The sequence below is a fragment of the Labrus mixtus genome, chromosome 15, assembly GCF_963584025.1.
Source record: "Labrus mixtus chromosome 15, fLabMix1.1, whole genome shotgun sequence".
NCBI lineage: Eukaryota > Metazoa > Chordata > Actinopteri > Labriformes > Labridae > Labrus > Labrus mixtus.
This window is the reverse complement of record NC_083626.1, coordinates 23,030,872-23,057,541: the sequence shown is the minus strand read 5'-3', so window position 1 is coordinate 23,057,541 and position 26,670 is coordinate 23,030,872. Positions and strand designations below refer to the sequence as shown.

Here is a 26,670-nt window from a genome sequence, read left to right as displayed (position 1 = left end):
GTCTGCTTCCATCTAGTGGTTATCTAGAAAAGTGACAGCTCATATTTATATCAACACCTGCTAAAATGAAGTTCCTTATGAATACAACATCCTTTAGAATATTAAAAATGTGAGTAAGATAAGTGAACAATGTAAGCTACAAAATAAGCATTTATTTGTCATAAAAATGGCTTTTATTTCCAAAATCAAGGCTGCTTTGAAATCTGAAGTTACAAACTGCAGACTCTTGTTCAGCATGTTAGGAAAAAAACAAATAATAAGGCAACGTTTCATTGGACACATAACCATGAAAGGGTAGAGGAAACAGTTACAGAATGTTTTAATAATGTGATATTTACGTAGAATATTTTACAACTATGTGATTTTTATCTTTAGAAATGTTTCTTCTTCTATATCAACATGTACTTAAAAAAAAATGTCCACCTGTATAAACTCTCAACAGAATATGTTTTGCACCATAAAAATGTGTTAAACATGTAAAAAGAAAAAAAAAAAGACAACTTCAACCTGAGCATGAATTAAAGTAGAAACTGTAGGATGACACTGTAATTCAAATAATTGGCATGTGTGTGACGGTTAATGGAAATCTACAATACAGATTAAACTCTTGACTAGTGAAACGAAAGCTAAAAGATTGTTTATCAATGACATTAGGCCAATTCAAGGATGAAGGAAGTGATTAGGCACTGTAGGCACGGCAACACTCAGCGAGCATAATCTGAAGAGATTTAATTAAGTTACATAGAAGGAAATGTTTGACCATCTTAAAAACCTCTCCAAAAAGACAGACAAACACTTGCCAAATGCATTATAATGTTAAACAATCCATAAAGCACCCATTCATGTGTCAGTTACTTCTTAAGTCCAAACGACACAGTTACTACTCACTACAGCAGTCCATTAACAGTAGACGTGTATAAGACAAGCTGCTGGGTGACATCAACCATTGCCTTTAGTATTTACAGTTTTCCCTTTTTGAATCAGTGGTACGTTGAGGTTGGAGTGATGTTTTTGAGGAGTATTCCTTGTGTAGGAGGCACAGGTGTACAGTACCACTCACTCTCACTATGTCTCCCGTCACACACAAAAAAATGTGTCCCCACCAAACACTGCCTTTGAATAAAATGTGACCTGTCCGTTTGACTGTCCATCGTCTCCTCTTGTCCGCTCTTTCATTAACCTTTGAAACAAAACAAAAAAACTGCTCCACCTCTGCTGCGTTCTTGACTTGAATCTTGTAGTGTTTAAACTCTGTCATCTGTAAATAAAAAAAAATAACGCATTAAGAATGAGGCATATTGTTTTCATACAGCAGAAGTTTAGAGTAAAATCTGTTGGTTTTTTTTACTCACCGGTGGAAGCTGCCGAGTGCTGCCTGGTGCTCTTGATTTGCTGGAAGATGGTGTAGGTGTCATAACCAAACAGCAGGCCAGCGATCAAACCAAACACCTGAGAAACAAGGATCAGAAACACAATAATCATCATTTCACTGCCCAAATGAAATGCCATGTGGTTGGTTAATACATGTAATAAATAATAATAAAAGTAATATAATATTAAGTAATATTAACTAAATATTGAGCTTTGTTGTGCTTTCCTGTTTTATATTTCTGTAGCCTCTTTTGTGAAGCACTTTATTTTACCTGAACACTTCAGACTCCGTTGTTTGGATTGACGGTTACTGTGTTTACATCCGTCTCTAATAAGACATCAGCTTTATGACACTATCTTCACACCATCCTGCTGCACAGTCCTTCTCGCTCTCTTGCACACCATTGGTTGCAGTAGCTTGTGTACGTTTCCTATCTGATTTACAGATTGTGCGCCACTTTTCTCTGGAACTAAGAGCATCCTGTTTGTCGCTGCCATGAAACCAACTCTGTTTGAAAACCTGTGACGAACACTTCCTTGAACCAATGGACATGCAGATGTTGTGTCATATGTAGTGTTTCGTCTCAAACTGAAGAAATTAGTTTGACACAGGAAACTTTTTGCTGAGGTCTTACTCACTCGACTGAAACAAGAAGGAAGTGTGAGACACAGTTTGAATATTACTCAACGGTGACTGAGTTCCTTCCCTAAAGTCTCTGTGTCTTATCAAACATGTTAAATAATCTAAAATCCACCCCCACATCAATAATCTGTGTCCGTGGTTGATGGTTGTCAAAACAAACAATAAAAGCTGAGTTTCATTCATTCACTTACCCCGCCTGCGATACGAGCGCCGTCCCCAGCCCCTCCAATCACGCAGATCAGAGAGGTGATGATGTAGAGCACAGCGCCAATTCCAGCACGGAAAAGATCCTGCACAAAAGGAGGGACACAGAAGATGTTAGACTGTTCAACTAGGAGCACACAGTAGGTTTGTGTAAGATTACAGGTTAAAACACTCAAGAGGACTCACGCTCCAGACCCAGTTGACCACTTGGATCTGCTTGTCGAGCTCCATCATGAAGATGCCGAAGAAGACCATGGCGAAGATCATTTCGCAGATGGCAACAGCGGAGTAGCCTCCATGATAAGAGGCAGCGTAGCAGATGATGATAATGAAGCTGATGATCTTAAGGTGAGAGAGGAGAAAAGGGGGGGGGGGGGGTTAGAAACAACAAACACAGAGTCTAGGATTTTTGACATCAAAAATGTTAATAATATCCCAGAATGCAATGCAAGAAGACTGGCAGATTCTGCATACATTCTCTGCTCTATGAGATTGTGTAAGTCAGCTTTATATCTCTTTATTTAGAGATAGCACAGTGGATAGAGGCAGACATCAGGAGAGAGGATGATGCAACCCGGGCCGCCTGCGTGGAGGACTACAGCCTCCATACTAAACATCAGGCTACCTGCACTCACGCAGGTCAGGCTTGAATGAATCACAGGACAACAGAAAAAATCATAGTGATGTCATGCTTTTCTTTACAATATTAATGAAACCGATTCAAATATAAATGTTTTATTATGCATATAATGAAGGTTATATCATGAATACAAATATAGCTTTTGGGAACTAGAGTGATAGAATCAGCTGCTTTTTCAGTCTGCTAGCTGGTGCTGATTATTGTTGATTTAGCAGTCAGAGGGATTGAGATGGAGTTTTTAGTCTTCTTGGCAGAGGTTTCTATGTAAAGTGACCATCAGAGGTAACTAATCCCATTCATAAACATGCATACGCCACCGACAAAGCAGCAGGAGTAACTTGGTGTTGAGTGTCTTGCTCAAGGACACATCGGACATATTGCTGCCGGACCTTGGGATCGGACCCCTGACCTTCTGGTTGACAGACGACCGACTCTACCAACTGAGCCACAGCCACCCAAATAATACTCTTCTTTTAAATTTGCATCCATAAGACAAAAAAATAAAATACCTCAAAGTGTCCATTTGTCAACACACATTTGCATTCAATTAAAGCAACAATATGTAACTTGTCCACCTTTAAATAGTAGCTTCAGAGGTTGATTTAATAGTAGAATAACTTTCAACAGGGAGAATGGAGTCTCTCCCATGTCCACAGCGCAGCCCGATTGACTGTTTCCTGCAGTATGTAACTCTGGCAGCGGGCGGAAGTCATCTCTCAAGAAGTGTGTACGGCTTTACGCCACTAGTTCACACACCAGCCTTCAGTTATAAATATTAGCCAATCAGTCCGTCTCGATACGATGGCCGAGGCCAAGAGGAAGAGGACGGTGATTGATGAAGGTAAGAAGAAAAAAAGAGAGCGTGACCGAGCAGGAAGCAGAGTGTACGTCTATCCCTGCAGATATTATTCATTACAGAGATATGCCCAAAGCGAACCAAACCAAATTGTTGCTTAATATGGGAGTATCTTAACTGTTAAACAAGTTGAGTTAGTCAGAACAACATTTATGCATAATGATGTTCATTATGACGGGGCGGCTGTGGCTCAGCTGGTAGAGTCGTTAGTCTCTCAACCAGAAGGTTGGGGGTTAGATCCCGGGCTTCACAGCCACATGTCTAATGTATCCTTGGGTAAGACACTTGGTCCTGCTGCTTCGTCTGTGAAGTGTTAATGTGTTTGAATGGGACTAGTTAGTTCTGATGGTCACTTTACATAGCAGCCTCAGCCGTCAGTGTGTGTGACCTGCGGTGTAAAAGCACTTTGAGAAGTCAGAAGACTAGAAAAGCACTGTACAACCTCAAGTCCATCAAGGCCATTTGGCAATGCTCATAAGTCTGTTTGCTTCACAATCATATTCAATTATTAATAACACACTGAGAATGAAATCTTATTACATAAAGAGACGTTGGCAAAGTTTTTATTTGGGTGCATAATAGACTGCTAAAAAAAAAGAATACAAAAATATTTGTGATGCAATACTTCATATATCAAGAAAATGATGTACTAGTACTTTGTTCCATTATTGTATCATCAGGCCTGTGGCGATTCCCTCACACAGTAAAGACTCGTCTTCACTCTATATCAAAGACCCGTCAAACAGTACATCATTGTTTCTTTACAGCAGCCAGCTCATCAATCAACATCCACATAAAAAATATTTTGCCATGAAAAAAATATTTTTGTACACACAAAAATACTCTTCGGGTGAGACAACTGGACGGACTACAAAGCTCGCTATCAGTCTGTCGGTCACATGCTGCGCTCTCCTGAGATTTACAGCACATCAACATCATATTTTTACACAAGAGGGTAAAAAGTCAGCGTGCATTCTTCTCAGTCCATTCCACTGAAATGCAGCCAATGCGCAGAAATCATAATCGCAGGCAGCCCACGGCTCATAACCAGTATCAGCCTTTTTTTCCGCTCTTCAATACCGCTATTGTTACTGCTGTCAAAGTGCAGGGGCGGGTGCCTTCACACATGTGAGAGCTGTAAGGAGTGGAAATTTGAACCAGCTACAAATCTTGAAGACTTATATTGAATTGACTTGAAGACAGTGAACAGTATTTATTCTATTATCCTTTCCATTATATTGCTATAGAATTAATTTGCACTGCCCTGATTATTTGCATGTTTGCACTTGAGCATTTAATAGTGAACTTTGCAATTGTGACAAACTTTATGCACATTTTTATAAACTGGAAAACTTGCAATGTTGGTTTTAATTTTACAGATGGAACTGTTTTTAATATCAAATAATATTGTATTTTTTCTCTACATGTTTAGTTAATAAAACTTGAGCTGTGCATTGGTAATAAGATCACTTTTCATGATGTAATTTGAGATACTTTTTAGATACTGATATGCTAAAATGGATACAACGCTTTATGCATACAATCTGAGTAACAATGCTTTACTTTTTTATCCAATCAGAACAGTGGGATGTGCATTTTTACTTCCCACAGCCCCTGTGACATCCAACATTATAGAATTACTTTTAGTAAAATCTAAGCAGAATGATTGACCCTTTGAAGCAAAGAAGAATCTGATACTGTATCACAAATGAGAATATTTTTATATTTTAGTATATCTTTACTTTCTTACACCCTCGTGTCTTATATTTGAAAAGATAAAGATAAAATCGTTTAATGTTTTTTTTTCATAACTACAGCCCCAAAGCAAAAAAAAGCTGAATTTTTCCTGCAAGTCAAATATAGAATGATCACAAATTCTTCCACTTGAGATGCTAAAACAGTTCAGATCAAGGAGATTTGCTTGGGATATTTCTTCCAACCCTATAAAGAGTTGACAAATAGTTTTCTGCTGACAGAATGAAGAAACTGATCTTTGCAGTTCTAATGCAATGAAGCATATTCAAATTTATGAAAAATACTGTATGGGGCGCCGATCGCCTAACGGTTATGTTGCGCGCCACATGTACATAGTCCTCATCACAGCGGTCGTTAGAATCTGACTTCAGCCCTTTTGCTGCATGTCATCCCATCACTCTCTCCTCGCCAATGTGTCCTGTCTCTCTTCAGCTGTCCAGGCCAAGGCCAGAAAAAAAACTTGAAATACATTAAGTATAACATTTTCTCTATTATCACTCATCTTACCCTGCTTCTTATTTATATTAATTACACATGTAACAAAAGCCTCTGAATCTTAAATCTTCTCCTAAAGACAGAGGGAGAAGAAGAAATGATAAACTCGTGAAACTCGTAAAGTTTGATGCCCTGAAATGATCTGAAGTGGTTACAACACTTATCTTCACGGCTTTACTAAATACTAAATAAAAAGGATGACCACTTTAATGTGGATTGTAGAGAAGCACGTCTCGCAACTTGCAAAGTTTTATTCTAAGATTTATTCTAAGCAGACGACTCAGCGGCGAGTGTCAGATCACTGCACAGTCTATACGATACATTCACGAGGTAGCCGACTGCGACACCAGCCCTACATCTGTCACTACTGCTTCCCCTCCTCTCTCCGCTGCAACTGCTACACAAACGCACAACCATCCAGCCAGCCAGTCAGCTGCATGAGTAGTTCATGTGTTCTGGAGACTGGCACAGGCTGCCTCTGTAGAGTAGCGGGGGTGGTCGAGGCCGAGGTCCAGCACAAAAGAAGCTCTATCCTGACCGGAGCGAGCTGCTCTGAGGGCAGCGGCTGCAGAGGAGGCCGTGACACAGGACAACTCCCACTGCACAAGAGTCCCTCAGAGACAAGAACGACTGCGAGTTGTTGACACCTTTATGTTTTCCACACAGCAGCTGATCTGTCTGCATGGGTCAGCTTTTAAAGATTTCTAGTTATTCACATCAGTATATAATGAGCTGCTCTTTAAAACCCGACTGGGGGGGGGGGATTTGTCGTGGACGCTCAGCTAATTATAGTCGGCAGCAACATGAGAGCCAAGAGCCAGTCCGTGAAACAGAGGCACACCAAACAGCAACAGTTGCTAAGGGAAGTCTCCGACATTTTTGGGTGGTTACTAGCGCTCGCTGTGACTCAATGGAGCATATACCATGTGTGTTGAGAAATGAAAAGTTCAGTTTTACTTCGTCACAGTCATTTTCACCCTTTCACTCAAAGTTTCCTGCACCCTCTTTTCATTGACTCATTCTTCTTAAAGGAGAGGTTTTACAGTCATAAGACAATTTAGCCGCTTCGTATTTATGATATTATTAACAGCAGGGTAAAAGATCGGCCCAGGGCATGACTCATCCTGATTTAATGCCAATGGCTTAACTGTGCCACATGACAAGCAGAATTTGCACTACATGGGTGTGTGACTGTTATCTGCTTGACGTTCTGCAGCTTCAAGTACGGTCATGCCTTTGACAGACAGGATAAATGAAAAAAAAAACAACATAGAACTACCTGTTGTTTGGCAAGGCTTGCTGTCAAAAACACCTCTGAAAATCAGCTGGAATATGTCGTTTATTTCATTAGAGTTTTGGTTTCTTTTCTGTTTAAGATTTGAATCTGTGTAATCCTGGCTTCCCTTTAGATTAGACATAATAAGCAGTAATGACATTTGTCTTCCTGTTTCACTCCCACCTTCGTAAACTATCTCAAACATCCCGCATTGGTGACGCTTTCCCTAACCAGGCTCCGGTGAGGGCAAGGAAAACAACACAACAGAGTCATTCCAGTGAAGCAGAAAAGCTAAAAGGCCGGAGAAAAGGCACACCAGAAAAGTGTGCAGAGCAATTCTCACATTCTTTGTTCCTAAACTTCACACTGGGTCTGGACTTTCCATTACCCCTGAAAAGAAAAAAAAAAAAAAAAACTTTACCGTGGGTGGACCACTTTCCACCAACATCCGACATCTTCCTGTATAATGAGCTTGTTGAGTTATAAGTGCACAAGCTAAAAATTTTAGCTTGTGCTAATTATTGTAATTATTTAAAAAGGCGCTTTGAAGAATGAGGAAAGTAGCCTACAATAATGTCCAGTCCAGCACTGTAAGCTTCTGTGAGGTGTATCATAATAGTCAAATTAGACACACCTGACTGCTGGGAATCTGATTAAAAAAAAAATTCAAAATGCAGAACTGAAGTGAAGAATCTACGGTCAAAGCCTGTCATGTGTTAAAGAGAGCACACCGCTGTGAAATGCAAAACAAAGGCGATCATGTGAAAAACAGTTTGTCCTCCAAAACCGTCCTCCAAGCCAGGAAGTGGTAGATTCGTGTCAGGATGTGGGACACTTTAACCCACACACCTATAACTTACTCATCACTACTGCACACAAGTGTTGCTCTGATGTTTCTATTCCAACCTCTGTAGCTGCATATATGCCTGTTCATTAGATCCAGATGTGCAAAAAAGAGGGGGGGAAAACTCACTTTAATGAGCTTTTATACTGCTAGGAATGTGATATACATTACATCTCACGGCCATATTTGGTCTACTTCCTTGCCTACAAATAGTATGCAGCCGGTGGTAACAAGTTTAAAAAAAAAAAAAAAAAAAAGGAGGGGTTGCCTGACAACTGAGGGTCGAGTTAACCCGGATGACCTTTTTATGTGCCATTAACGCTCAGCATTTGGCTCTTTGGTGCCAACTGAGAAAACAGAGGAGTAAAAGTGACAGGTGGAAACCCTTACCCTAACCCTCACCCCCACAGGGCACATGCCTCTCATTCAAGGACTACAAAGCTCCAGCAAGATAATACGCAGAAATGTAGCCGAACATGCGACAACAACACTTTGTATCATCTCTGTAAAGCTTAAGAGGGAGAAAATGAAAAACCATCACACAGGGCTTGCCAGAAACCACTTTTCCCGCTTTGAATTGTCGATAAATTGCAGGTTAGTTTTGCAAGCAGTTGTTCAAGCAGAGATTAAAGTTACATGTTAGACACCAAGTTCTGATAACTCACAATTTCCGCAGAGAGGAGAAACCCTTTCGGCGTCTTCACGTAGCTCTTCAGCTTCTCCAGGCAGCTGGGACCGGACGCGGTTGTGTCAGCCATTCTGTAATAACTGACTTATTGTAGCGCCAGTGAGTTGCTCTCGGAGCGTCAGAGGTAGCAGCCGACGGAACAGGAGTCTGAATAAACTGAACAAAACTTCGTGTCGAGCGAAAGAAGGGAAAAGTCCCCGTCGCTGCGGTTCCGTTGGCTCCCGGTCGGATGAATCAATGTCTAAGATGAGAAGTCTCAAGTGAAGTGAAGTTACACTCGGCGTAGCAGCTCAGTCTCAACCACAGCGAGCTCTCTGCGAAAAAAAAAAAAAACTTTCTGTCTGCTTCTGTCTGAGGTGAACGCGGAGAGGAGGAGGGGGTGTAAGAAGGCGGGGGTATCCCGAGCTGAGGAGCTGACAGTGGGGCGTTGGCTTTCACTTTTCTCAAGGGGAGTTGCTGCTGTTGGCACCACGGAGACGAGCTGCTCCCATGCTGCGTTCAAGGGTTCCTCGTTACCTTTTATTAAGACGAGCTCAAATGTGATTCTTTTATTAACAAATCAACTGTGGTTTATATATTGGGATGGGTGAAGTCTTCAGACTCTCTACTCAAGCAGAAGTACCATACTTTGAAATACTCTGGATTGTATATATTTAATTAGGGAAAATGCACATTGTTTTAAACTTCCTTTCTCCCATTTATACTGTATATAGAGATTACAGAGCATCTATAACGTGTATTTTTCTAACTTCAGGCAGACGCTGTTATTTGATGTTTATTAAATTTAATAAATAATACAATAATATTTTGCAATTGTTGTAAAATTCCTGCAAATTTGCATTTTTTTTAACTTAATTTGTATACATACATTTATTCTCGTTGATCATTGTTGCTTTTTAGATTTCTTATTTTAATTCTCTTAATATCAAGAAGAGATCAGATAACATCTCCAGTTGATTACCTGTACAACCCAGAATAGTGGGTTATTTCCCACCGTCATTGAACGCATCATTCCCCTAATAAAGCAAACTTCTCTCTCCGGGATCTAGCCTAGTTTTACAAGCCCAATTTGTTTTTTGTTTGTATTTGTATTTAGTATGAGACAGAGCTGGTGAGATACAGATCATTTTTGCATCAGACAATGAAACGTTTTTCCACAGGAAATCTATTTTTAAATGGCACGTCATATTTGCTTTGGCAACAACAACTAAAATGCACAAGACCTGAAACACATAACAAGACTCTACCTTTGTGCTCACAGGCAGGCCAAACCATGGAGGTGTGACATATAACTTTGAAATGTGATCAAATTTAAATTTCATATGGTTCTAGTATATTAATAACCACTCTGTGAATGAAAATCACTTTATTCAACACTTGAAATGTATGGTCCTTTATATGCAAAATGGAAAAGAAAATCACTACAAATGAGCTTAATTATGAACTTGAAATCGGTTTTGAACCACTACTGTATCCACAATATACTCAATATGTCTTTAAATCTGAATTGCCTTGCATTATTTATGCACATATCTTTGAAAACTGAGGACAAAATTCTCAGGTCTGGAAAAAAAATTAGAAGGGTACCAAGTAATACTCCCTACAACCACTAGGGGGCACCCTGCAGAATCCTCATTACCCACCACAGTCTAGGTCAAAAATACAGGGTCAAACTAACCTTTTGCTGACATTCTGGGTCTTTAAATGCCTGCTTCCCTCAGAAATATAGGCCAGCTGCCGAATTAACTTTTCTATGCTGTGCTTGAACAATTTATTTTTAGAATGGTGTTGTTTAATTTCAATTTTAAGTAATCATAACAGTGATTTTTAAACTTTTTGTAACAGATTTTTTTTGCCAACAAAACCCAACTCAACACAACTCCTATGAACAGAAGTACACATACATATATATATTTTTTACCTTCAACAGAATAATTTCATGTTTATTTCATTTAGTTTCACATGGATCCCATATAATAAGAATACAGAAGAATTCTGGAGAGTCTTGGATCAATTTTTTTTCTCTGACTTATCATTATCATAAATGCTAATATGAATACATCATACACAATAAACACAGCACTATCCAAAGGCTTAGAGAGAGTATCACAAGACATCATTCACCACTAACAACAGAGTATATTTCATTTCAGCATATTTAGAAGAGCTACAATGAAGGAGAGAGAGAAATTAACAGAGGTGAGGAGAGGGGTCGATAGTAAAAGAGAAAGCCAGGTGCTTCTACATTGTCCGAATTAAATATATATATATTTTTTTTTTAATGAGAAGAGGGAATCCAAGGCTGTGCAATGGATTGATATACTGGAGATGGAAACCATTCCATCCTGAAGAGGACTGTGGGTGGGAAATTTAGCCCCAGTCACCAGCCAAATGCTGGTAAAACATGAAAGTGGCTGGTAGATTTCAGACACATATAATGATTTACTCTGTAACATTTTTCTTTCAGCAGCTGGTTCACATTTTCAAATGTTAATTCCCCACCCTACCAGGCAAGAAACAGCTGTTACCATTTAGCAAACAAGATCTTATAAATCTAAAACAGAGGCCTGGCAGTGGGACAGGTGTATCTATACTGTGAAGACGTATTTATTGCAGCACTTACTTTGTGCTTTGAATAGATTATAGCAGAGCTGCTGTACGTACTGTATATGTGTTGTGCAGTAACCACTAACCTGGATCAAATGTACCAGCCTTGAGCCCTATAGCCTCTCAATCGTGTTTAGGGATGCTTTAGGATATAAGGACGCATGCAGTTAATTGCCTTCAGAAGATAAATTAAGTTTGAGGACGCAGGAGAAGTATATATGGAGACATATTGTTCAGACGGCCTCATATTGAAGTGTTTACCATGGCGTAACTAACTCCTTTAAAGTGTCATTTACCTAATACAGTTCTTGTTAGCGTGAGTATGTACGTCACTGTGATAGAAACACTAGTTTAAAAAACTATATGACTCTGTCTTACAACTTTCTGGACCACATAAAAGGCGATCAAAACAGGATGAGGTTCATTGACAACATTTTGTTTTCGATGCCGTTACACAAAATCCAAACAATTAAACAAACACACGTTGCTAAAACTTAGTATCCACTGCCCTGATTCACAATTTTCATACTGATAGCACACTATAGCAGTTTCAGAAACAGCACAGCAAATAAGAGATGATGCTACCATGCTCACTAATTTTCTTAACCCTATGCAAGTTCTGATTTTCTATGTCAGGAATTTAAAATATTCTGTGTCTCTCAAGAGATCGTCCTTGCTTGACAGCAATATTTGATGGAAAAATATATATAAAAACATAAAGCTGAAACAACCCTCTGCTATCTTCTATTTTCTTTCATCTACTATATATTACTCTTTTTCTGCTCCCTACTTATGTTGATAATTCTGTACTTTCCATATTTTCCATGATATCTGTTTGCAGCCTTTACCCTCGTTTCTAAAATCCAGTTATTGTTGCTGATCAAATAAAAGACAATAATGAGAAATTTAAAAAAAAGCTGTTCATAGACTTTGAGATGAACAAATAAAAATACTATGGTGGTATGAATGATTTAAGGGAAATGATGGGCAAGGGCCAAACTATGTGAGCTCCTAAACAGAACCAAAGTTAATGCAATTGAATAACTCTGTGCTCAACATTTGTTGTATAACAACTTATATGGAGTGCACAATTATTCAACTGTGTACATATAATCATATATATCAGCATGTTAATATTTACACAGCACAGACAAATACATTCTCCCAAGTTAAAGATTACTACAATTTTTTTTTCTCCATAAATGTAAGTCTTTTCCGTTACAAGATTTCTCTTAAATGTTCGTCAACGAATGTTTTGGTATTTGTATTCAAGTTTTTCTCGTATAACCAAACAGACAATCCTCTGTTGTCTTCTACAGTTAAATACATCACGAGAATAAACATCATGTTACAGCAAAGACCCATTTTCCCCCTTATTTCCCCACCCCCCAAAAAATCCTGCTCTCCAGGTGGGATCCCCTCCCCTGGCCCCACCAGTTTCTTGCCCTCCATGCCTCCCTCCCGCCACCTGTCAACTCACAGATACACAAACAGACACACAGAGGAGTGTGGAAACACAGGTGGTCGTCGAGAGCCACCGTCCGAAATCACAAGGTCACCCTGTGAGGAGGAGAAAGGATAGAGAGGAGGGAGACAGAGGGAGAAAGAGGGGGGGGGGAATGATTCAACAAACAGCAATCCTATGATCAGCAATCACATGAATATAATATATTGTTGAATATAAAAACAAGGCTAATGCTCAACAAATATGGGATCAGAAGCTGATGCTGCACTTTTAAAATGTCTTCTAAGTTTACTGGTGACCCCCGAAGTTATTAAAGCAGGAGCACAAACTGAAATTAAAAGCCTCCAAAACTTGGTTAAATATCTTTTTGTCTTTCACTCGAATGTTAAATATATTCATGACAATATTTGAACCAAGGAAACAGACAAATGTGCAAGCTCACATTCTATTTGCTATGGCAGCTGCCTCAGGTTGCTTCCTGTTCAAACAGATTTTCATCCGGCCTAATTCAGGAAAGGCCAATCACAACTGTTCATCTAACAGAGGGCGGGTTTTAAGAGCTGTTGAGGGACTTTTTGTAGACAGCCAAACGACAACTGAGGCAGTATTAATTAAGTCGAATGAAGCTCACATTATGTAAAAATGGTAAATGTTGCTGTCTAAATCAGTCATAATGCGCCTGTGTATAATGTTTTACTAGAAACGGAATGGTATGGCTTATCGAGCTAGCCTGCCTAGCAACACACCACTACGACACATGTGTTTTGCATTGCAGTTTTAAAAGGCATTTTGGTCTGCATCTGCTGAGATGACCCTTCAGACAACACAAGTTAAATTTTACTTTGAAAATCCTTAGCTATTTTTATCGAGTTAAACGGAAAAATCAAGGAGTGACGCAACTTGACCGACATTTCGGTTAATCTATAAAATCGCCAGTAGTTGATATTTTTTATTCAAATGCTATTCAAATCGGATTGGTGCATGAAAATATGTGACACATGCATTTATAACAGAAACAAAAGATGGGAATCTATACAAAAAGATAAGATTTTGAACATAAATGAATGATTAAAATCAGTAACATCTGTAGGGAATCCCAGCCAGTGATGCTTAAGGCTCTGACTGATCATTTCTTAGGCTTTGGGGAGACTGAGTTCAGTCCTAGACGGAGAGGCAGAGCACTCTAAAGCCTTCAAGCAACAACACCAAAAAGCTCTTTCAACCAAGGTTTCCAGACTGTTACAGGGTGGCTGGAAAGTAGTGGAACTTAAAGTGCAAATAGAGCAGGTGAATGCACAAAGCAATGGGGGAGATCCCAGAGTTCTACCTTGACCTTATTCAGCAGACAGTGTAGCTCCTTTTATGTTTAATACTGAATCTAAATTTGTTGTATCATTTTTCTGGGCAGGTCAGCAACCATTTGCACATAAGAGACCCCTTGTGAAAACATGGGCCGTTTTACCAGGTTATGTTGACATTTTTATTGAGTCTATAACACTTCATCCTGGAGCTATGAGTTTCTGCGATTGGCTATTTTAGATCGCTCAATACTCAGTTTTCATCTGCTCTCTATTACAGTGGAATTAGAGTAGAACAGGATCTCTTCTGGGTGTGTATCGACAGGAGGAATCATAACAGAGATCAGTATTGCTTTCAGTGTAAATATTGACACATGGGTAATGTTTCAAGACAGACTTAAGCCATCTTAACAAACAACAAATGCTGTAGAAGCATACCAAGAATATTTCTTCATATTGCAGAGACTCTCGTTTTGAATATACATGTCTGATTACTGAACTGTGAGCTGAGTTTGTTGGCTGCTATAAACTACGGTCAACCTAAACACCTCTTACTTTTCTGGTTTAAAGGAAGTAAACAGGGCATCTTTATGAAAATCAAAAGGTTAAAGAGAGCTTGCAAAGAATATTGTAACAGACTTTGTGAAAATATACATAGGTGTCATCTGCATAGAGGAAGAACTTTGCTCATATCTTATGCATACAAGAAATGACTAAATGAAAAGTTCACTACTTCACTGAAATATACATGTGTATACATTATGTTATTCTGATACCCCGAGTTATGATTGTAAGTCTCATCATCTCTCAGGTATGCTTAAAATCAAAGATAAGCTGAGATGTACCATCACTGTGTTCAAACACTCACCATCCTGCAGTTGCAGCTGTGGTTTGGCTGGGCAGGCTCACATTTGATTGGCGTAGGAGGTGGGCTGCTGCTGCTGCTCATAGCCCTGGCTGTAACCTCCGTCCTCACTGTAGCCGCCCTGCTGGCCGTATTCTGGCTGGTACCCTCCCTGGGAGCCGGCGTAGGGGTCCTGCTGACCATATCCTGCCTGGCCAAAGGAATCGGGGGCAGGCTGCTTCTCCTGCGATGGGACGTATGTTCCACCGAAGGCAGCCAGCCAGCCAGTCTCCTTGAAGACAAACCACAGGTTTCCTATCCACAGGATCAGGTTGATGAAGCCAAAAGCCTGTGCAGGAGAGAGGTGTTTGAAAAATGGGTCAGTTCAATCTACTGATTCTATCCTCATTTTAAAATCATTGGTGTACTTTTATTTGGTTTGATGCATCTGGGACATACCACAGAGGTGTTGAGTCCAGAGACCTTGGGTTCGTGCATCTCACGGCAGCGGTTCTCTTGTTCATCACAGGCTGTGATAAGAGTGATGACCCTCTCTGGATCAGTGGCTGTTTTCACATCTGACAAGCCTTTAGCCCAAGCACATGCCGACACCAGCCACATAAAGGCAAATACCGACGAAATCACGAAGTCCTGGGAACCAGAGCGACAACTTGATTACTTTCACCACCAAAAACATCAACTGGGCATCAATTCTAACCCAAGCTGTGGGAAATGCGAATCATGAACATTCACACTGTAAACTCACAATTTGAGGCCCCTTGCAGTTTTCGCGGTACTTCTCCAGTACGAAGCAGTACACAGAGAGGGCCGCCATAGAGTACAGGAAGGAGAAGACAGCGATGGTGACAAAGAACTCCGCCGAGGAGGAGTAGTCTCCCACCAGGAACAGACGTTCGGGGTTCCCTCCCTTACAGGTGGGGGCATCAAAGTAAACCTGATGGAGCCTGAGAACACACGGAAAGAGAGAGAAAGAGAGCAATAAAAAAACTGTGCATGAGCGGAGACGCAAAAGAGAAATGGTAATCAAGATGTGTGAAAGACTTTGTGATATCACAAACCAAGGGCAGTGTGTGTCTTATTGCTCTTTCCAATGGTTTTACTATTCATTCATTAATTTGATCTGAATAAAGGAGTAGTATGAAACTAAGGAAGCACAATTATTTACTTTCTTTTAAAGCGTCATATGAGGGGATTAGTATTGCAGATGTGTCAGTATAACCCAAGCTAAGTTATCCCTTGTGTAGATCATTGATGTATAATCTAATCGTATCCCACACAATCTTTTAATTACATATGAAGCTATATCCACGAGAAATTAGCACAGAACGAAGACTGGTAGAAACAGCTAGCCTTGTTCTGTCCAAAGGTAATAAAATCTACAGCACTTTGACTCAAAAGTTACGACAATGTAACTACAGTGAGTTCTGTTAAAGAAACAGTACATACCTTAACCCCTTGTTTATCTGCAATTTGTGGTATTTACTCATGCGTAGGCGTATTTACTCTTTTTCAAACGTTTGAATAGATAGCCGCTTTCTGCTGCTAAGTCTACGCTAAGCTAATTATCTCCCTGATAATAGCTTTGTATTTAGCTTACAGTCAAGAGAGGGATATCAATCTCCTAATCTGACCTTCAGCCCGGAAGAGAGGTTGTGTAGAAGGTATTCCCCAAAATATTGTACTGCTGCTTCAACCGACATATTCTTGAAAATGTAGACTGATCACTTGGATATAACTTAAACGGCTTGTTACCTCAGCGAATGTTTGTAGAAATTGGGATTAAAGGCCAATTTTGAATAATTCCTTTCAAATGTGAAAAATAAAACCATCACATATTTTATTCCATTTATGTGAATTATAGAGTTTGAAAAATGCATGTACTTGAATTATTATACAAAATGCAATTAGTTGGCTCTGTTTGGCTCCTTTTGACAATCCTGCTAAGTGTGCATTTACACTTTCTGAGAGCCTACAGTTACATGTTTCCATCCGTCTACAGCAGTTGTGACAGTAGTTTACGTACCTGAAGGGATATTCGAATTCTACTTCTATGTCTAGATCACTCTCCGACCGGTTTTTACACTCCACGCTCATCTTGAACATGCCGGAGTAACTTCCACATGTTGAGAAGGCGAAGATCGCAAAGATCTGAGGAGGAAGAGATACAGACAATTAATCTAGTGACCTGGCAGACAGATATTTATAAAAAAAAAAAGATGTGATGATTAGTTCAACATATACTACAGTTTTGTTAAGACTATGAGTCAAACAGCTCTGTTTAGACTGCACATTGTGCTCTCAACAACTGACGCTGCTCAAAGATGCCGACCAAGTGCAAATCAATGCGGTGTTATCGCTTGGTTTCACAGCGAGGGCTCCATCTGTTACCATTATGACCTGTATGTTTCATGGCATATTCTGAGTATTTATCAGTAACTGTGACTTTAACTTTAGGACAACAGTCTGCAGCTCACGCTTACAGTCACGACAGGGGTACAAACAGACATGCGTGAAGATAATCTCACGCTCTCTCCCTCACTCACAAACAGATTAGGCGGGTCAGACTATTTTTACCACACCCTCCCTGCACTGCCGGCCAGATCCGATTGGACGGACAATCCAACAATTAATCTGACCGAGGTGCTCCACCATCTGTCACCAAGTACTCTGTGACAAGCTACTGCAAAGCCAGCCACAACACCCACACAAGGCCACACCCGCACACGTGAGCTCGTACTACTGTCTATCCACCGCAGGCATCAACACACTAAACTATTTACAGTAATCTTGTAGCTGATGTGAGTCAGAGGCTTGTTTGTTGGATTTACACACACCTGCTGCCTGAAGGAGGCCTCATTGTGTTCACTTTACTCATCCGTTATTTGTTCCTGCAGAGTTTTCTTCTGCCAATATCTCCAACACCATCCCTTTTCTTTTGTGAGCTCATTAACAGGTTTTACTAACACAATGACAAAGACTGGAAGTTTGGAAAGGGGCAGAGTTACTGTGAGAGGGAGAATATATTTATTATATAATTGAAGCAAAGAAAAAAAATCAATTGCCATCTGGAGCAGATTGTTTGAACTGCCTATTAGTATTTGCTATATTATCATTTGAATGTTACTTAAACCATAATATGAAAATGTATTGCAGTGTTATGCCTGCATGTCTGAACCAGTTAATGTCACTGACTAATGTTAAAGTCCTTTTAGATATTGTTTTTGGTGCAACGTTCATTTGTGTCTTTAAGATTGTATGAAAAATCCAAAGTACCAGATTTGCTTTCCCTTTAAACCCAAAAGAGAATAACAAAATGTAATGCTGCAGCAGATGTGCAAATAATCCATACCTACAGCATGTGCAACATTTAATAACTGCAGGGTTGGCTTAATCCTTCACACAGTGTGCATTGTGGGTTATTTTATCCTTAAAGCTACATGTCATCAGTTTCATTCTCTTCACTGTCTTTTGCACTCATAGCCACTTTAATTTGTTTTTAAGACTATTAAAAGGTTTTAGAGCGCCCAGTGTCCATATCATGTATCATTATCGCTCTGAGACAGTTAGAGGTTAAGATTTCATGAGAAGGCTCAATATGGAGACAAACATCAACAACATGTTGTGCTCCGTTTGACTGGGTCTTGCTGTTTATGTCGTATATAAAATACATTATGAGAAAATGGAAACGAGGGCTGGAGGTCATCTCAGCAACAATCAGCACTGATTTTTTTTAACTCAGTCAGATGTACAGTGTCATGAGTCAAACATTTTCATCACAGCGTCAGCAGGATTTCATTGGGAATGCAAAATATTTACATCTTGGAAATGTATAACCTACAGTAAGCCGATGGTGCTTTTAGTTTCATTATCAGATGGAAAAGAAGATTTCTTTTGAACATAGTTACTGTGTAACACCAAATACAATGCAAATAATACACAGCAAATGTACGTGTATCTAAATGTAATTCAACAGTTATAGGTTAGGTTCTGGAGAAATGCTGGTAGCTCTATGAAACTGTAATATGAGTTAAATGCTAATGTTAGCATGCTAACATGTAAGTTTTGTTTTTTCATTCCTTTCTTTCTTTCTTTCTTTGTTATACACAATTAATTGTCGACCGTTAAGTGTTGAGAAGTGTTAAACAGACTTGACTTACATTTATGTTTTTACTGGCCTCTTTGGCCATGTGCTAATGCTAATACGTGAAGTGTGTTAGCTTAATAGCATTAGCTAATTATTACTCAAGACTGAGGCTGTTTTGAATGTTAGTTTTGCAGGTAGACAATATTATCAGGAAGCAAATCATTTTCGGGGAAAGTTAGTGGCTCAACAAAGTAAGTTGCATTTGACTTCAAGGAAAAATGAATAAAATCTAGTGCCAATCATTCCAATAGTTCTTGAGATGTATACTGTTCAACCAATGTGGCATTTCTCATCCCTAGAGCCATGCTACTAGCATAGCTAAAAAAAAGTAGTAGAAAAGCAAATCTGAATTGGTGGCGCCACACCACACTCAAGAGTGGTGCTTTAATGGTGATAGATGAGTTGAAGGAGGAGTGATGAAGAGTGGGGACGAGATGGAGGGCCAGTCAGACTGTGAAAAGAAATGGTGTCACGCCGAGTGTTAGGTTGCCGTGGTAACACTGTTGGCAGCATCGCACGGTGAGGAGGCAGAGGCTGGTTTCTAGCCCAGCTGGCATGCTGGACGGTTTGTCAGCTCTTCTGTGCGGAGAAGATGTACAAACGTACTCACTGAGACACAAGTGATCTGTCTGAGAGTGATTTTCTCACACAGCCTGTGTTTCTTAACGTTTGTTTCTCTGTAACCAACAGTAGAGTCTGACTTGTTACAGGTTTTTGAATATATTGATTTCTGAAACTTACAAAACCCATAAACACAAAATATTTCCTTTTTCCTGAAAAAATATTTTATACAATTTTCAATGTTAAGTTTATCATTCCTATCTTATAGCATTATTAAGCTTAGATTTGTATAAGCCTGTTCGTATTATGTATTTTGTTCTTGTTAGTCCTTAACTGATAGGCTTGTTTCCTCTATGCTAATTTAACATGCTCTTGTAAATAGTCTGTGATGTCATTAAATACTTACAAGTACGTGTCTATTTTATGCCAGATATATAAAGGACTAGCAGCCAAACGCACAAAGCACAGACATAGTACTGTAGCTGTGGAAGGCCCTGGAGTAATAACCCCAGAGTCACCAGCGTCTGAACAACAAGATCCCCTCAGCTCCGACAAAATGAACTGCCTTTATCACACTTTAGGGATTACACTAAAGCAAAAGAGACTCTATGTTCTCTCTCCCAAAGAGCCGTTTCATGTTTGCAGGGAGTGAGTCAGAAGGTGGAATTTGAATGCAATTGAAATTCAACAGATCAGTGATATTCTGCAGAGTTGTAGAGGCGGGAGGCAGGCGCGCTGTTTTCATACTCGAGGGTTGAGCTACACATTAGCTTTATTTGGGAACTCAACGTCTTCCAACATCCATCAAATCTAGGCTTTGTCAGCACTCTTCCCCAGAGACAGAGAAAGAGAGAGAGATAGAGAGAGAGGGGGGGGGGGGGGGGGGGGGGGTGGGAGTTGTGTAAAGCTATGAGTCACACATACAGATTGCTGGTGAAACGAGACAAAAAATGGTTCTCAGAAGCTTTCACAACTAATTTTCATCATCCAACGCCAGATTTTTTAAAAATCACAAGCTTGCACCTCTTCATCCCACACACTTGAATGCATTCCACCAATCAAATCCACTGTAGACTTATCGCTCGAATCACATATATGATGATGAACACTGCAGACAAAATGCTGCTTTATCTTTCCTTGAAAGGATATCAGCACGTCTCATCATTTCATACTGGCTGCAACAAGAAGCCATTAAAGGTTTGATTCTACTTTACTGAAGCATCCTTTTCATTGCTGCCTGTTTCCACAGAAAAGAGGGCTGGCTCCCCTCTCCCCTCCTAAAAAAATCTCTGTGTTGATGCTCGTGCATGCCCATATTAATCCAAAAAAAAAAAAAAAGCAGCAGCCAGCTCCTCCTCCAGGTCTGACGCGGAGGCACGCAGGCACGCACTGACAGATGATTCATGGGCCCTGGCCTCCCGAGCGGGCCTCCTGATTGGTGGTTCAGCTCGCTGTGACCCAGGGAGGCAGCGATGAGGTGCTGGCACAATCACAGCTCCAGGGAAGGACTACAGAGTCATGCAGCACACTCATGCCTCTGACTGCTCGCTGGCATATCTGCAGAGCCCATTACAGTGTGGTACTCTGCGAGAGCTGCTTTTGGCACGCACGTTTGCATCTGGGTTGTGTTAAAATGTGTTCTCATACTGAGGAGCAGAGGTGTTGCTAAGAATTATGGCAACCAGTGCAAAGCAAGGACAACCCCCTCCCCCATCCCCTCTCCTTCAAACCCTCTCAAAATATATGCATCTTATTATGTTACATAATCAATGTTGAGATCATTCAAATTATTCATGCTCCAAGTTATGTTCATAACTTCATTTAATCTACCAGTTACTAAATTGTTTATTTTGTCTATTTAATGTCAATGTGTCTGTTATCATTTTCCACATCCCAAGGTGACCTCTTCAGATGGTTTATTTTGTTATAGCCATTATCCAAAAGATACTTTATTATCAAAATACTTTCCTTTCATGTTAATCAATTTTTAAGCTCAAGAAATGACTTGAAACCTTTAAACCAGTAACCGGTAGCTTAAGCAAAACCTCGAACCCAAACCAGCCAGAACCAGTCCAAAGCACCAAATAAGGGTTAAACATATCATAACATGAGGAGAAGAGACACACGTGTTTAAGGCCCTCAGGGTCTGCAGGTATAATTAGAAGAACTATTCCCACCACAGTGGAGCCCCAGCTGTAGAGAGGAACCACTGTTTACCCTGCAGCCAGCTCACTGTGAGCATGCTGCTGCTGCTGGTAGAGGACAAACACTGTGCATGACCACATATTACACTGGGAGACGTGTAGGAAGATATCCTAATTCAATAAGCTTCTATTCATTATAAAATGCTCACAGACTGATCTATGCTAATGCTACTAACATTCATTTTCATTATTTTGAAGATTATTTTATCATTCATTTAAATGAATAAATACTGAAAAGCAAAATGGTAACAAAATGGTCATTACAATTTTGAAAAGCCTGAAATGACGTCCTCAAATCAGTTGTTTTGGATAACAGAAAAACTGGAGAAATAATATTTTTACAATTAACTGAAAAAGGAAAAGCGAATTGATTCATTCATTCTAAAAATAGACACAGTAGTTGCTAATTTGCCTAATTGTTTCAACCCACATTATGTTATGGGTCAAACATCTTTTTCACATCAATTTTCAAATTATCTTAATGTAAATCTTAAAGACAGGGTACAATTATTAAGTATGTTCTGCCTAATGAAACCCTTTTAAATCAAAAATAAGAAAGAAAAAAAACTGCCCCTTCCTATTCAAGTGAAAATTACAAGTTTCATTGTAGTACTGCTTACTGCTGATCTAACTGTTCTGATCATTGTGTCCTTTCATGCATTGGAAATTTGTTTCCAAAAAATGTCATGCCAATAAAGCCTTAAATTTAAAAAAAGGATCAGAAAATTCTTTATCCATTTATGCTCCTCTCATTGTCGACAACCCCCTAAGTGAACAGTTTTCTGGCTCCATCATGTGGTGAAGTAGACTGGGCACATAAAGACAGATGTAATAAACTGCAATAGTATGCAGAGGTCACGTCCTCTGAGAAGGATTTGACAAATTGTCATTATATTCCTCAGTGAGCTGACATCTAGTGTTACTACAACTGTGACGTAACACTACTGCTGGTGTCTCCGGCTCAGGCCTGCTGGGACAGCATCACCGCCAACAAGGCTACTCCTCAGTACTTATCTACAGCCGCTTCTGCATACATTTAAAGAGTAATTACATTAAATGATGTAGATTTACTGAAATGTTTCTACAGACAACATTTTAATAATACACGTTTGACAATAAATCCCCACGAGAGAGGGTCCAACTGGGGAGCTTTTCCCCCCAGTCACATCCATTATTAAGCCTCATGCAGCTTTATGACCTCTGTGTGACTAAAGGTCACATATCTGTCAGAAAGAGATGCTGCCACATTATTTATTGCACACTACACAACTTCCAAGTTCTTTTGTCCCTTTTTAAATGCAATATATTTTTGTTAATATAAGAAACATATCCATGCATTTTTCTATGCTTGCACACATAAACAAAACTCCTAGACTTACCCATTGAAGAATTTTTATAAATCCCAGAGGTTGTTTGATTATTGTGAATTGCCCTTGGGCCACCAACTGCAAAAAAAAAATACAAGAAAACAAAATGAGTTAATTTCCATTAACATCCTCACACTGGCACTTTTGCTTTTGCTGTGGAAACTGTTCTCTCAGTAGAGCATGCTTAAAGATTATTATATGATGATGCCCATTAAAAAAAAAAAAAAACCTCACCCATGTTTAGCCTGTAGGCCTCCAGGTTAAGTGTAGGCCACCTACTGGTGTTTGATACTAAGCAAATTTCTGCCAAGGAAGAAAGTGACTCACAGCTGGTTTCTTTGTGAACCTTTCAGATGCTGTACAACTAGACTTCAAAGGCCCGCGTGTGTGTGTGAGAGAGAGAGTGTGTGTGTGTGTGTGTGTGTGTGTGTGTGTGTGTGTGTGTGTGAGAGAGTGTGTGTGTGTGTGTGTGTGTGTGTGTGTGTGTGTGTGTGTGTGTGTGTGTGTGGGTGTGTGTACGTGCTGTGTGTGAGAGATAGAGGGAGCTCCTGCCAGCATTACAATTAGACAAAGCTGATTAACTGTCTGTTTTCTCTGGTGTCTCTCTCTCTACTCCCTACACAGCACTCTTTTTTTTTTTTTTTTTTTTTAAATTCAAGCATGACAAAATCTCGCGAAATCTGTCTAATTGACGAGACAGAATTAAAGGAGGGGGGGGGGGGGGGCGTTTGTGCGCAGGTGAATGCGACACCGCAAAGAAGGCGGTGTGTCCCTGTGTGCATCAATAAATGGCCGCACTGGAATCAGCAGTAGTGATATTTTTTTTTCTCGGAGGCTCATCGTTTCTCATTGAAGCCAAACATCAATATTAAACATAAGAAGCATGCACTGATAATTGCACTGTCCCAACCAGTCTGACAGAAGCGTATTTTCCGGTTATTTCTCCTTATTGCTGGCTTTGTCACAAAAAAAAAAAGCACACAGCTATCAGGGAGACGAGCTGTCCGCGGCCATGGAGATAGATGCCGTGTCTCAGGCCTATACTGCGGCTAAACAAGCACCGACGAGGCCCTTAGATATAAACCACATTCCTCTTTGTTATCGTAGCAACAGCAGGCTAATTGAGACGTGAGCAGGCTAAATCAATTAGCAGAATCCCTGGAGATAATAGGCGACATCCTCCCCTCTCTATTGCTAAATGTCATTGCTGCAGAGCTCTCTGGACATCCTATACATTTAAGCGGCTGTCAGCGGGCCTCTCCATCACCTCGACCGCAGCATCAGTAGTGGGGAAAAAAAATGTCCAATTACATCGCGCTCTGTCGTGTCTTTAACACCGATGCTGTTTTTTTTTTAAAGAAATGCATTCATTACAATTTCAATTCTAAGGGATGGAAAGCTCCGTTAAAATTGTGAGGTCGAGACATCACGAGAAAAATATCTTTCGTTGAGCGCACGACGCAGAAAAATTAGGCAAATCACATGAACGTAAGCAACCGAGCAAAAACGTTAATGAATTACATGATTTTCCCCCCAAAAGCCTTACCTGGTTTACAACGTCCATCTTGGGCGCTTACTCGCTGATAAGAGGATCAGAGGGGCGGAGGGAGGGAGGGAGGCGTCTCATCTGGAAGAGACCGGGAGAGGAGGGGGCAGGACAGCCAGGACGGAAGAGCCGGGCTGCGTCACGACCTAGCAGAGGATGTGCAAAGGCGTCGTGACGTCGGGCGACGAAGTAAAGACGGGTCGACTTGTCTGTCCAATAGCAGCGCGGCTTTATTCTAAGGCAGCTGAGATTGCCCGGCGGGTTGTTGTAACGCAGAGAGGAGCGCATGGAGACTGTTCGCGCTTTAGTATAAAACAGAAGGAGCGATGAAGAGGAGCAATGAAAAGGTCGAGGGAGGTTCGGGAACTACCTGCTGGTAATTATCTGGCAGCACTTTAATCTGAAGGGGTAGCATTGTTATGTAGGCTAGTGGAGTGCTCCTAACAGGGGTCAAATAAATGACGAGTCAAATGAAAGACAGAAACAGATTTAAAGAGAAAAGGTGCCAACGTTTATTAAATTAACAGAAAAAAAAATCATGAGACACTCAGCTCAACTTTCACTCTCTTATAGGCGGGACCATGGCTTGGGTAAAGTATTTTTGGTGCTTTCCGAGGAGGAATTCAGTGTCACACTTCTTTATTAATTATAAAGACTCATTGTCACACACACTGTAAAAACAACAAGTCATGATAACATCAAATTCTAAGTTAGTTTTACTTCAAGTCTATGAAAATGTTGTGTTAACTCAATATGTCACCTCAACTAATTGAAAGTTTTCCAACTTGTGAAAAGTGATTCATATTAACTTAAATATGGCGAGCTCTATTTTCAATTGAGAGGAGTATTATTCTCACCTCGGTGTAGCATCTCGGGGATGTGGATGGAGATGTACCTGTGCTGGGCGGTGAGTCTGAACGTGCTCTTTTGTAATCTGGAGAGTGGCTGGATTTCCCAGTTTTTCTTGGTGAGTGAAGTTGACGTGCTCATGATGCTTGAGTCTTTTGGAACAGTGGTCGAAAAAGTCGTAGAGGTCGTCAAAACAATTCTCCAGGGGGTCCAGGTCGGTTGAAATTGTATTCCAATTTTAGAAAAAGAAAAAGGAAATGGAGTTTGTAGAGTGAATACAGAAAGAAAAAAAACATGCTTAACAGTCTGATCAGAGTTGTTTGTTGTCGTGTAGCAGCTGGACGCGGCCATCATGGATCTCGCACTGTCTCGGGAGAGTTGCGATCACAGTGGCATTGGACTTCCTCCTCCTCCTGGCCTCAACACCTGAGTCGCACTGATTGAAGCTGTGCACCGAGAAGTTCAGTCTCTACACCAAAGCCTTGAATTCAGCCAGGAACAACTTCCCACAGACTCTGTCAACAACATAACTTTCCACCGCGTTCACCGTCTTGGACCAAAAAAACAATAATAAGAGAGACAGACAGAAGGAAACTAACAACATACAAGAGGGAGGGAGGGGCTGCTATGGGTCAACCATAACAAGTCACCTCCGATTATTATTGGGGAGTTGCAAATGCTTGATATGGATGAAAATAAATTGTGAAAAAATGATGGTTCATCAGAGTTTGGGCCATAGAGATGACCTATTGTTAATGAACTATTGTTGATTGATATGTTTATGATAACGAAACGTCATTCTGGGTCTGTGATTGTGGTGTTGAGAACAAAAGACACTGAGTTTTTTATTACAAAGACATACTCCCCTGTGTGTCTGGAGTGCATGGCTGTGTGTGTGAGTGCAGGTGGGCGTGGTTATCTTTACAGGCAGCCCATGCAGAGTCACCCTTGTAGAGCTCAAAGGTCATGCAAAAACCAAGATGTTTATAGGC

The 26,670-nt window shown here is 40.3% G+C and overlaps 2 protein-coding genes across 2 annotated transcripts; both read right to left on the bottom strand.

Moving 5' to 3' along the window:
* Positions 1–132: 132 nt before the first annotated feature.
* Positions 133–9,096, bottom strand: plp2b (proteolipid protein 2b). Its single transcript, XM_061057760.1, has 5 exons — positions 8,750–9,096; positions 2,405–2,560; positions 2,206–2,304; positions 1,353–1,449; positions 133–1,258 (listed from the first exon to the last, which is right to left on the bottom strand). Exons 1-5 carry the CDS (start codon positions 8,840–8,842, stop codon positions 1,245–1,247), a joined length of 459 nt encoding a protein of 152 aa, XP_060913743.1. The 5' UTR covers positions 8,843–9,096; the 3' UTR covers positions 133–1,244.
* Positions 9,097–10,683: 1,587 nt separating this feature from the next.
* sypb (synaptophysin b) lies at positions 10,684–24,969 on the bottom strand. The gene is made up of 7 exons (XM_061057759.1): positions 24,830–24,969; positions 23,296–23,361; positions 17,031–17,155; positions 15,753–15,951; positions 15,446–15,637; positions 15,011–15,335; positions 10,684–12,939 (listed from the first exon to the last, which is right to left on the bottom strand). The coding sequence occupies exons 1-6, from the start codon at positions 24,845–24,847 to the stop codon at positions 15,048–15,050; spliced, it is 888 nt and encodes a 295-aa protein (XP_060913742.1). The 5' UTR covers positions 24,848–24,969; the 3' UTR covers positions 10,684–12,939; positions 15,011–15,047.
* Between the last annotated feature and the right edge of the window lie 1,701 nt (positions 24,970–26,670).